The 13,150-nt window shown below is 36.7% G+C and overlaps 1 protein-coding gene across 1 annotated transcript in view; it reads right to left on the minus strand.

Annotated features, from left to right (window-relative positions):
• The window catches only part of LOC108710252 (solute carrier family 23 member 1), a 71,944-nt gene that overhangs the window by 33,922 nt on the left and 24,872 nt on the right, over positions 1–13,150 (minus strand). Inside the window, exons 6-7 of the mRNA XM_018251395.2 lie at positions 8,067–8,184; positions 6,554–6,710 (exon numbers count right to left, since the gene is read on the minus strand). Of these exons, the coding sequence (XP_018106884.1) occupies positions 6,554–6,710; positions 8,067–8,184 (275 nt within the window). The remainder of the gene's footprint in view (positions 1–6,553; positions 6,711–8,066; positions 8,185–13,150) is intronic.

The following is a 13,150-nucleotide window of genomic DNA, read 5'->3' on the forward strand; positions in this document are numbered from 1 at the left end:
AACTAAGACAGTGCAAAGAAGAGTTAAATTCATATATTTCCCTCAATATGACAGTGTAGTCACTAACATTACTTTACAGACTTAGCACATACACAACAGAAATCTCTATAAAAGTTTTGTCACGGTATATGGCTAAATAGCATTTATTGTTTGTCATTGCTCAGGGAAGAATCACAAGGTGTGTAATTTGTACAAACAAATGTAAACAAATGTTCTTTTTAAAGAAACATTTATGTATCCGTTTATATTGTTCTCTCTGAAACTGTGTTAAACAGATTCACATTCCACAGGTTTATTGCAGATGTTATAGCGAATTTCCCTGTAGATACTTTCATAAAACATTCTGTAGTTTTCGGTTAGACAAATATAAATACCATTGGTATCTAAAAATTGTCTGCTTTTAACATGACTTTGCTTTCATTTTATAGCCTTGTTAAAACAGCCATGTGAGCCATGTGAACAGTATCCTCAGTTCGTCATTCGTTTTATTCCATTATAACATTGCCCACAAGAGATGTGTAAAAATGTAACTGGAGTTAAGCAACTGACTTGATTTAATTTCCTTCACAGTGTGTGCAATATTGGTTATTTTAATTTAACTAAAAACTTAAAGATTAGGAAGGCTGATCTAGGCAACATATCACGATTTTAGGTCATTTATAGAAATTTGTGCCAAGTTTTTAGCAAAAACACAATTTAGAAATTCAGTTAGCAGTAAATTAAGCCAACAAACCAAACATAAAAGAAGAGTAAAAGAAAACTGGAAAGCGCAAAAGTACATATTAAATATATTTTCCTCTATATGCATGTATTAAAATACATTAATGTAAAATGAATATATTCTTCTTCACCACAAGAAGTTTTCTTATCATCCAAGGCTTATTGGGGGCCATAGGACAGGGGTAAAAAATAAATAATCAATAGTAGTTAGTCTATGAAATGCCAAAATAATAATGCTTTAGTCCTCCTCTTTCCCCTCAATGAAAAATACAAACCTGAAAATAAAGTATCTTTTATTTAGTAAAAGATACCAGAATGGAACCTATACACATTGCTAGATATGGCAACTTCGCAAGACCTATCCATCAAGTTCAAACTTTGGTCAAAGTAAATCCTATATAACTTCTAGCTGATTCAGAGGAAGGTGAAAAACCCATCTGAAGCTGTCACCAATTTGCCTCAGGGGAGAGGAAGAGAATTAGTAATTAGACAAATAAGACATCTCACTCTAAATTTAAATTTAAAACTCTCTCTCCTTCCACAGCCCACCATAAGTCTCTTCTATTGAACAAAAAACAGTCCACTAAGAAGTGTACCAAAGATCTAAAGAAATTTAAAATACTGACACTCACTGCTCAGTAGAAATATACATTTCACTTATTTCATTAACAGTAAAACCCTCAACTGTGAAAATGAATAAATATGCCCCTAGAGAGCTAATCAATTTCAAAGTATGGCATCCGTTATATGGAAACTCCTTATCTTAAAAAACTTCAAATTATGGGAAGCCAGTCTCCCATAGACTTAATTTTAATAAAATAACTCAGATTTTAAAAATGATTTCTGTAATAATAAAACAGTACCTTGTACTTGATCTCTTCTAAGATATACAGTAATGAATCCTAAATAGAGGGAAAACAATCTTATTGGTTTTATTTAATGTTAAAAGTAGTTTTGAATGATCTGGATGGCGATCCAAACTACAGAAAAATCTGTAATCCAGAAAAAAAACAGGCCTCAAGTATTCTGGATAATTGCTTCCATACCTTTATTAAATACCTACATTCAAATTTAGTTTTTTTTTTTGAGGAAAGGCATTTAAGGGCCTATAATGAGTGTTTTCTTTTATACTACAAGAAATTCATTTTTTCTCAGTATTTTCATGTGTTATCCCAGTTATAAGTCAAGTGATACAGATGTTTCTCACAAATATATATGTATTCACTACACCTCCTTTTTGTACATCAAAAAACACCATTCACGTGGTCTGAACTATATATGTATATCGCTTTTGAGAAATTGTTGCTTTATTCAATCATTTCTTTTGAAATAGTTCAAACAATGTTTTCCAGGAATCCTTGGACACGGCAAAATCAATATATTATCTTTAATTCAATTTGTCTTATCCTTCATATTTCATCTGAGATTCTTTAATGTCAGTTATGCAAGTAAACGGAAGCATGAAAGCAGACCGCTTAACCAATAGAGAAAATGAGAAGTGGGTTTCTAAGAATTAAAGCTGGCCTTGATACGTTTTGCCAGCTGAAATCTTTTACCTTGAAATTCAAAGCAAATATATGCAGAATGTAACAAACCACTTTCTTCTCAATGCACTAAGATTAATGACAGAATACGATGTACTATAGAAGAACAGTATGTCCCATTCCGCACCATGTGATGTCATTCTCTTGTTTGTTACTTTACTCTAAAACAGAAGTAAGCCTTGGCATTTTTGTATATAGTAGTGGCCTCACTCTCATGTACCTATGCATAACTTATAATTATATAATAGTACTAGGATACACAGAATACTAGTACAATATGTACAATATTACAATGTAAATACAGTATATACAGGGAGGACAAGAATTTGCAGATGGCAAAATGCAGAATTACGCCAAAAATCCATGTCTGGTGAAAAAATCATGTTCATCACTAGCCACCAATGTTGTATATCCTTTCTTGTATGTAGTGTGTATTTATTAATTTTTGTACACATGCTATAATAATTGAATGCACAGAACTATGATTGGTTATCTGCAAGAATTTTGTGTGTCTGTACAGACTTTTCTGGTGAAGAGATTAAAAATAACTTTGCAGCCTACCCCACAGCAATATAGCTTCTTGACTGCCATTTGAAAAAGAGGTAACTGGCCTTCAAGGGGTTCACAGTTGTCTTTAATTTTCTTCTTTTACAAAGAGTTTTAGAAAGCTGGATTTGACAAATAGAACATGGTGTACAGAATGCCATAAAAATAGTGGCTCATTACAAAAACAGTGGGTACCAAAGGTGGTGGTGGTGGATAAGAATGATTAAATTCTTTGTGGTTTTTAATGTTTGCCTAGTTCATTGGACACAACACATTTAAATTGTGTATTTTATTTATATAATTATTATTCTGCTGTTGCACAGAAAAGGGTGTGTATGAAAAATAAAGCTGTTTAGTGAGAGGCAGTGCATCATCAGTCTAGGTGTTGTGTACTCAGGTTTTCAAATTGCCTAAACATACCCCTAGAGGGTAGGTATAATAAGGTCTTTGGTTGCACTAGGGACACACTTGCAAATACCAAATGTTATAATAATAATGGGATTTTCAAAACAAGTTTAATTGGAAATTCATATAGGTCAAGGTGTGCTTTATTAAAAGTTTACTATTGCATAAGTGAAACAGGGCCATGTAAATGTTGCGGTGATTAAAACTTTTATCCATTGCCATTTTGAATATTGAACAGTGTGTTTTTATTGTTTTATTATGCTGTCGTGTATCACAGTGTCTCCTGCGTATTAACTGAATGCGGTGATTCATTTGATAGAATTGGGGAAACCGCTATTAGCAAATATAGCAGTTTGATAAAAGAAAACACAACAACCTTTGGCTAAGGGGCAAATTTACTAAAGGGCGAAGTGACTAATGCTGGTGAAAATTTGCCAGCGTGATGTCATTTTGGAACTTCGCCTATTTACTAACGGGCGCTGGCGTAAATTTGCTAGCGAAGGAGATAGGCTCTATCGCTACTTCGCACTCTAGTAGATAGGAGTTCCTCCAAAAAAATTAGAAAGTTTTTGAAGTCCCAAAAAACACTGGTGAGTTCTCCCTTTTTCAGGGTGATAGGCTGCAAAAGATCGTATTTTTTTTTTTTTTTTCATAAACTATACACTGGGCACATGTGAAGGTCATTATAACAACTCTATTTTCTTTTATTAAGGTTCCCTGGGTTTGTGTAGTGTAATGTATTTGCTGCAACATATACGTCCATTGAAATGTAACTTCCTGCCTTATGCAAATTAGCCAATGCTAGCACAAATTCGCTTTGCTTGCCAAATTAACGATAGCGAAGCTTCGCCATCGTTTGGCATTTTAGTGAATTTGTGTTCTCCTGACGAATTTTCGCCTGGCGAAGTCTGACGATGTGAGTGAAGCTGGCGAATTTCCGGAGGTTAGTGAATTTGCCCCTAAGTCTCTTGATCCTATCAGAGCAATAGGGATAAATATATAATATATAGTTGCATTTAACATAAACAGTATTTAACATTTCCCAGTCACTCCCCTTTCTGAAATCAGAAAAAAATAAAAATCAGGAACTGATTGGGGGTTTAATGCACAAATCCATCAGTTGTTTGAAATTGTAAATGGGCTGCAGACAAATTGGACCTTTGATACATTTGCCAAGAGATATAGGAAAACCTACCCTATGTGAGTCTGTTATACTCAGAAAGGAACAGGATATGCAAATATGTTAACAGTATTCACCTTTAATAATGTATCCAATCCAAATTATTAGCACCAGAAATTTATATAGAAACTATTTTTAAAGCTATGTATAATTTTTAGTTTGTAATTGTAAGCTCTTTTGGGCAGCAATTTTTTTTACCTCTTGTATAAGTTATTGGTTGTTTTTGTATGTAAATCTGTATGTTCAAAGTATACACCAATTTATTGCATATGTTGGCGCTTTATAAATACATGTTAATAATAGAGTAAATCCCTGATATTTAGTCCCCCTGATTTTTATGTTTTCTCTAAACTGACACGGTTTTTGTTGTGGTCTCAGTCAGGTAACCTGCATTTTCTCTTTCCCAGATTTAAAGTTTTCGTGGAATTTATGCTCTTCTGATACGACCTCCGCTCCCCTACTGCGACGCGTGAGCTACTTGGCGCGCATGCGCATCCAGCACCATGCACATCCAGCACCATGCATATCCAGCATGCGCAAACGGCACCACTTGGTGCGCATGCGCCGAATGCGCTGCGGGGGCTGAAAAAATTATTTTTTTTAGACAATACCAATATCGGGGGAGGGGGTCTGGCCCGGCCCATAAGGGTCGGGGCCCACCCGGTTTTTTCCCGGTGTCCTGCTGGGCCAGTCCAACACTGACTATAATCCCCCTTAAAATAATGATAATAATAAAAACATTATGATAGCATAGTGAAACATATATCATGATGAATATGCAGTGTGAAAACAATGATTATTATTGTTTAATCTCCTCTGGGCTTTCTGGTTTACCTGGTTCTACTCAACATTAACATTGGGACTGTGGTTTTAAAACTGTTCTGTTTAGTGGGACGTCAGCATAAATATTTACCTGTAAGCATGAGTGGTTTGATTGCACTCAAGATCCCTCTAAAATAAAGAAACCAATGCAATAATAAAAATAACAATAATAAAAAGTTATATGGGAAGCATAACAACACCAAGTAAAAGACGAAATAAAAGCTAACCAACAAAAACTACAAATAGATGTGTTTCAGTTTCAAACCTAGAATACATGATTGATAACTGGAGCTTTTTTTGGGTCATTCTCTTATTTCTTATGGACTAATTTTGCAAAGCAGATTCAGCGGTAAGTAAAACGTTAGGGGAATTTTCCTGGGGTAACACTTAGGCTGGGGGGGAGGAGGGAGGGGGGTCTATGTAGGATGGGGGTTTTTCAACTTTTGCTTCTCCTATAAATTGTATCTAATTATTAGGGTTAGGCATTTAAAGCACGTCTTTTATGCTATAAATCCTGATCTTGAATTTTTTGAGGAATGAATGAAGGGTTTACGGCATATCCATGTGTTCAACTGTTCAGAGAGAGAGCAAGTAACATGCATTGATATAATGCGATACATTCATGTTACATGAGCAGTACTGGGTGTTCAATTTTACAAATGTATCTTACAGATCACAATCGTTTTACAATCTTTAGTTTACACATATTGTGACCATCCGACCCAGGTTTTGATGAATTTGTCTGGGGTGCTTTTTGGAGCGATGAGGTCAATTGCTCAAATCTCATGATCTGATTCACCTCTCTAATCTTAGATTTGAAAACAACAAAATGCAGTCATTACATTATTTATCATGCAGAACATTAGCAGCAAGACAAAAAACATTATTTGGGTATCCAAGGAAGAGATGCCCCGCAAACCCCTTCAAGGATTAAAACTATCCAAGACATGATTTTCTTCCTTCCTTCCTAGACTCACTACCCTTACAGTCCAGTGGAGCCAATTGGGCAAGTTACTACACAGCTCAGTGTTACAACAAGCTATGACAAGGTTATTTATCATACGTTCAATTGCTGATAACTTTAAGTGAACTGTTACCCAGAGGACACCTGAAAAAATCAATCTTTATAGAGCATAGACACATGGTCACTCATTACTAAAAATAAAGAACCTTTCATGTAGCAGAAAATATTTATATTATGAAAGAATGAACCATTCGACCACCCCCCCCCCTTTTTGCATTTTGCTATTGCAATTGGTTAATCTTGGAAATGGCAGCAGCAATGCATTTTTAACATAAAAAGACAATTACTAAATATCACTTTTTGACAACTTACCTGGATATGGTACGTGAAACCAAGGAGCGTTGTTTACTGCATCAATGTCAATATCAGTTCGAGCAGCATACCCATAACTTGTCTGGTTACTTGGAAATACATTGAAGTATGTCAAAAGGTAACAGATCAGCCAAGAAAGGCCCATTCCCAGCAATACCTTGGTGTAAAAGAGAAGAGATTTAATATTTAATTTCACTGGAAACCAAGTCATTGTACTCACCAAAAATCAGAAAGTGGAGAACCCTCAATAGCAATATTATCAGAGCTGTATAATATAGTTGTCCAACCAGGGGCAGCTATCCAGGGCACTATATACAATTTGGCTTATTATGCACATAATTCAGCTCTGAATATAACCAGAAGATTTGCAGACAATGGATTACATTATTACATTACACTGTATATAGTTAATTGTGGCTTTCACAGAACATAAGAGATTTACACTGTTCTGGAACTATTTCAGAGGTGTCAACCAACCTTCGGGTTGGGAGATAATGATCCACTACTGTAATCACCTGGCAAAGCTCTAAGTGACATTTCTTGTTTAATTCAAGTAACATTTATTGGATGTATAGATACAGGCCTGGATTTGTGAAAAGACCACCAAGGCCGGGCCAAGGGCGGCAGGGTTTTAGGCTCTAGAAGCTCTAGGGCTGATCAGGAGATACAATATTTCTTTTAATTTCCCATTCACCAATCCCCAGTGCTCCCGACCTGATGATGAAAATTTGTGCATGTGCACAAATGAAGGGGAGGGGACAGGGGTGAAGAAAGGCAGCGGGCCTACTATGTAAATCCGGCCCTGATTAGACATGTTCCTAAAAGACAGATGACACAGTACCTTAAAACTGCAGTGATTAGATACACAGTACCTGTAGTCTAAACACACATGTGATTTATATACAAAACAATTACATGTATTAGTCTGTTATTTGGAAACCCTTTATCCAAAAACCTCTGAATTACAGGAAGTCTGTCTCCCATTCACATAGACTTCATTATTTCCAATTAATTAAAATTTGTAAAAAATTATTCCCTTTTTCTCTGTGATAAAACAGAACCTTGTACTTGAACCAAGCTAAGATAAAATGAATCCTTCTTGGAGGCAAAACCAGCCTATTGGGTTAATTTAATGTTTACATGATTTTCTAGTAGATTAAGGTATGAAGATCCAAATTACAGAAAGATCTGTTATCTGGAAAATCCCAGGTCCAAAGCATTCTGGATAACAGGTCCCATACCTGTATTTCCATTTCTTTCACCTTGAACAATTATTTACTTTCTTTTCTCCCTCACAAATCTCCTGCTTGCTTGACCTAATAAATGAGTATGCAGATCTGTGCCCTTTTTGACCACAAATATAAGCCAACTTGAACTGATGCAACCATTCAGCCTTGCGCCCCATACATGAGTCCGCAGGTGACCAGAATTCATACACAGAAGGGACAATCATCTGCCATATTCCATATATGCATGGCTAGCTTTAAAGGGTGTTTTTTATTTTCTTGCTTACCGGAAACAGTTTGAAAATGGGATATTTGCCGAAATGCCATTTCCCTTTGCTGTAGCGTATTATTGGACACTGTATGTTTACAAGATACTGTGAGAAGATCACAATCAATGCAATGGTTCTGCAAAGAGAAGAAAATAATAATGACTATGATACCTTGGAAGGTGATAAAGTCCACACCCCTATGATTTGAATCTGAAGAGACAGATGTGCTGCTTCTGAGATTTCTGCTTTCTTTTTCTGACAGTTATATATACAGTTCAGCTGCAGCTTCAGGTGGGCTCACAGTATAGCTCTTCTAACTAACACTGGTGCTAAACTGCACACATGCAGCTGCTTGTAATAACCAGTTTTGTCTTTGCTTTTATTTCTAATTTGTAGTATACTGTATAAACCTAATTGGATTGATAATTAGATGCTACACTGGGCATATATATGCTGAGATATGTTCATTTGATCATGTTGCCAAATGAAAGCGTATTTAGCCATCTACATACTGGGCTGATCTCATCTCATTAATGATCATATTTTACTGCAAGCTTACAGAGACCACTGAATGAGGGTTTCTTAAACCTGCTCAATGGATATCTGCCTGATTTTCAGTCAGATTTTGAACAAGCAGGACATTGGCTTCCATAAACAACTCATTAATGGACAAGGAAAGGCAAAACAATAAAATCCCATTTTTACTTTCTTTAATGAAAAAGAAACCTATCTCCAATATACTTCAATTAAAAAATGTGCACCGTTTTTTTAAGAAACCTGACTGTATGCAGTGAAATTCTCCCTTCATTTACTGCTGTGGATAGGAATTATCAGACGGTTCCTAACTGCTGAGCAGGGAAACAATCATATTTATGAACAACAGAGGGAGCCCCCGCCTTACTTACCAGCCATGCAGAACTCAAGCAGCTTTGTTTATGATGATCCCTAAGCAGCCCAGACCACACTGAGCATGTGCAGGGTCAGGGTCAGGCAAAGATGTTTAACAAAGTTACAAGATGACAGCCCCCTGTGGCCAACTTTGAAAGCATAAATCATTTGTTTGATTAGGCTTGTGGTGCAGTAAGTTCTTGTTTATGTTTAGTATACAAAATACAGCATTTCTAGCCTTATTCTATTTTAGACTTTCCTTGTCCTTTAAACTGCTTTTTGGTCTGGAGGAGTCCATACTGGACAGCTGCCAAATAAAAAGCTAAATGATTAAAAAAACACATGTTTGAAGTTAACTGGAAGGTGACCTACTCCTTTAAAGGAACACTAAACCCCCAAACTAATGAATCCCCCTACCCTCCATAGCCCCCCTCCCTGTTCCCCTGGCCCGCACAGGTGTTAATTCCTGTAAATGCCCCTAAGTCTTTAATTACCCCTCGATGCCGAGTTGGCGCAGTGGAGCTCCCAGGCTACATCTTCACCACTTTGGGAGTCTTCAGTAAGTAAGTGGCATATTGGCGCATGTGCAGTTGTAACAATTTTCCAGTCCTGAAGAACTGCACATGCGTCAACAGCCACGGAAATTGCAGAAGATTCCCGAAGAGGTGAAGATGGCACCTGTGAGCTCCGCTGTGCTGACTTTGCACAGACTTAGGGGCATTTACAGTTATTAACCCCTGTGCGGGGGGAACAGGGAGGGGGGACTATGGAGGGTAGGGGTTTTTATTAGTTTGGGGGGTTTAGTTCTCCTTTAACTGACAGTAGAGCATAGAGAATGGACAGACAGTGAGGGTCACTGAAATTCTGACCTTCAAAGAGAGCAGCTGAGTTAAACAGCATGGAGGAGCAGCTTTTTAAAAATGGCTAATATTTCAAAAACCACTAGAGGTAGAAAATGAATGTAAAATGCAGAAGTGCTCAAAGGATTTCCCTGATATTTTCATTAAACTAATGTTAAAAAGGGAGGGTCTATTGTTTTAAGTACAGTGTCAGACTGGCCCACCAGGATACCAAGAAAACTCTCGATGGGCCCAGGTGTCAGTGGGCCCTAATGATGATAAACATTTGGCCTATTTCATGGCCATTCCCTATTTCTATGAGGAAAAAAGAGGCTAAATAAATGAAATAATAGATTGTAGTATATAAAGAAAAGAGTCGAGAAGAACAGAGGTTAAGCGAGGAGAGGAAGAAAATAGTACTGAGTGTGGGCCCCTGGTCTAAGGCTTTTTGGTGGGCTCCTGGTCTAAGGTTTTTGGGTGGGCCCCTGGAGTCCCAGTCCGACACTGTTTAAGTACATAAATCCCACAAAATATAAACATTTCCATTCAAAAGTGTCAGTAAGTGTGAAAGGTTGATAATATATGCCAGTGCAAAGCTGAGATGTCTATAGATAAAAGAAACTAAAAAACAAAGGAATACAGAGTTAGACTTTACAGGAAAATATATGGTGAGAAGGGTAGATGGACCCAGTGTGATGAATGCATATCAGGTCACATGAAGATAACACTGAGTCCTTTGTCCCTCCAGACATGATAATAAGTGGCTTAGTAAGACTGCTGTGAGACAGATACTGTGAATGTGCAACATGATAAATGTTAGAGTATGCTCATTAGATACACACTTTGTGGCAGATTTATTTCTCGTAGGGAGTACGACAGTACAAACTTGGTGTTTATAATAAGGAAGAGGTCACAAAGAACATAAAAGCAATCGTTCTCTCACATGGGCATTTTCATTAATGCTGAGATGTAGAAGGCCATTTGTAAGATCAGCCAATACTGCCAAAGACCAAACCAGACAGACAACCCACAAGAATGCCTGTAGCTATGATGCAACCACTAAATGAAGAAATACAATATTTACACATCAGACACATTATAGAACCAGCTCAGTAGAGCACCAAATGCATAAGTAGCTTTGTCATAGTAAAGAAACCATCAGGTAATGTAAGGATATGCATAGATCCTAAACCACTTAACAACACCCTGAAAAGCATTCATTACTCAATGGCTACAATAAAAGATATTCTGCCAGATTTATCAAAAGCCCACGTATTTTCAGTAAGTGATGCCACCCAGGATTACGATTCTGAAACGGATTCAGTTCCTAGAAAGATGTCAACAAAAAGGCTTTACATTCTACCTGGAAAGATTTAAGCTTACAATGACGAAAGTGCCATAAATAGGCCAACTTTTACATCAAGTGGCTTAAAAGTGGATCTAGAAAATAGCGCAATTCAGGAAAAGCAGACATGGAGGGACATGTGGAGTTTCTTAATAAATAGTTAATTAAATCTCAATTTGTATTCTAATTTCTGGAAAGTAGACTACCTCAAGACACCAGAGTCAAAACTGTAATAAATAAGCTAAAAGCCTACTTTTTAAGGCACGGCATTCCAAATATATTATTTTCTGATCATGTAGCTAAGTTTACTTCAGATACAGTATATTCTGACAATTTAGTAAGAAATGGGAACTTGAACACAATGCCACCACTCCAGGGTATTTGTTGTTAACATCAAATCCAAACACAAATTGAGTCAAAAATCAAAGCCACAGTACTACAAAAAGTCTGCCAGATGTTTGGGTTCAATCGCTGAATACATATAGCAGGTGAATAAGAAAGGTATTGAGAAGAACTCGTAGACATTTAAAGAAGACTGAAGAACCTGATGACTGGAAGCCACATAGACCAATCATCACTAGGATGGGCATGATTCAGCTGTCTTGATATGCAGTGATGCTACTGAGAACATTAATGGCAAAATGGAGGGCTCTGGGATCTGAGGATAGGTTTTCCAAAATTCTACTTGTGCCATATGTATCCTTATCAGACAGCAAGATCTTAGGAAATTAAATGCTTGGCTAAAGTCTTGGTGTAGGAAATAATGGTTTGGGTTGCTAGAACACTCGGCTGATTTTTTTCTTTTGCATAAATACTCTATAGACAAAATGGATTACACCTCAATGTAAGTCACTGTGCTAGGAGATGGCTAAGAGGCTGGAGGAGTGTTTAAATTGGGCAAAGGGAAAAGCTAGTATACAAAACTATTTGACAATTACAATGGGGACACAGGGGAGGAGTGAGGGGGCCACACAGTGTACAAGCTAAGGAGATCCCACAGTTACAAACAGATCTGTCAAACAGTAATTCTAACTGTCCAATGAATAATGTAAATATCAGACCAACATGTAGTTCGAGAACCTAAGGATGTTTTTTTGGATACCAAATGCCAAATTATGTTCAGCTTTAGTGTTGATGGGCATTTAGGCAACAGTGATTATAACATAGTCTCCTTTGAGATTACTCTATAAATTAGTAATGATTAGTGATGGGTGAAATTATTCGCCAGGTGAGAATTCAAGGCAAATTCCCGTGATTCGCGAAACCGCTGTGAAAATTTGTCTGCGTCAAAAAAAAGGACCCCGCTGCACTGTTTCACGAATTTTTTGCCGTTTTTTAAATTTCGCGGGAAATTCACAAATTTTTTGGCGAAGTGAAACGCCCCAAATTCACCCATCACTAGTAATAATAAAAAGAAAAAATAAAGTGCTCTCAAAAAATATCCTGTCCGTTTAAACTGTTCAGAACCCGGGTTAGTCAATGGCACAGTCAGTGCTAGTAGGTCACCTTTCCATTAGCACCTCATTCCCCTCAAATTCAAGTTAGCTGGGACTTCTGAAATGTTTATTAAGTACAAAGAGTCTAATAATGCATGCAGAAAGCTATCAGACTGGCTACAATATAGAATGGAAGTAGCAAATTATTTTTGAGTATTGATAACTGGTTTGCTATGGAGAAACAACTAGAACATGAAGGTAAAGTTCCAGGACCTGATAGTATCTGAACATATGAGCTGAGAAGCATGTGGAAGGGTTGAACTTAAATGCCTTTTATTCAACCATGTAAAAGTAAGTGCATATTTATATTTTTAAACATTGTTAGCACAATACTTTGATTTTCTTGTTTCTTAAGGTACACACATAATAAGTAAGTCATGCATACTTATACAGTTTTAAATTAATTTAAGTTTAATATATTATTGGGGTTGACCCTACATGCTTTATTATCTGTCTTGGATCCATTCATTTATGAACAGCATCGTGGCATCATGGAATTGAGTTATTTTAAATATCATTGCTATTTTACTAAAC

This window comes from Xenopus laevis, chromosome 3L, assembly GCF_017654675.1.
Source record: "Xenopus laevis strain J_2021 chromosome 3L, Xenopus_laevis_v10.1, whole genome shotgun sequence".
NCBI classification, from domain to species: Eukaryota; Metazoa; Chordata; class Amphibia; order Anura; family Pipidae; genus Xenopus; species Xenopus laevis.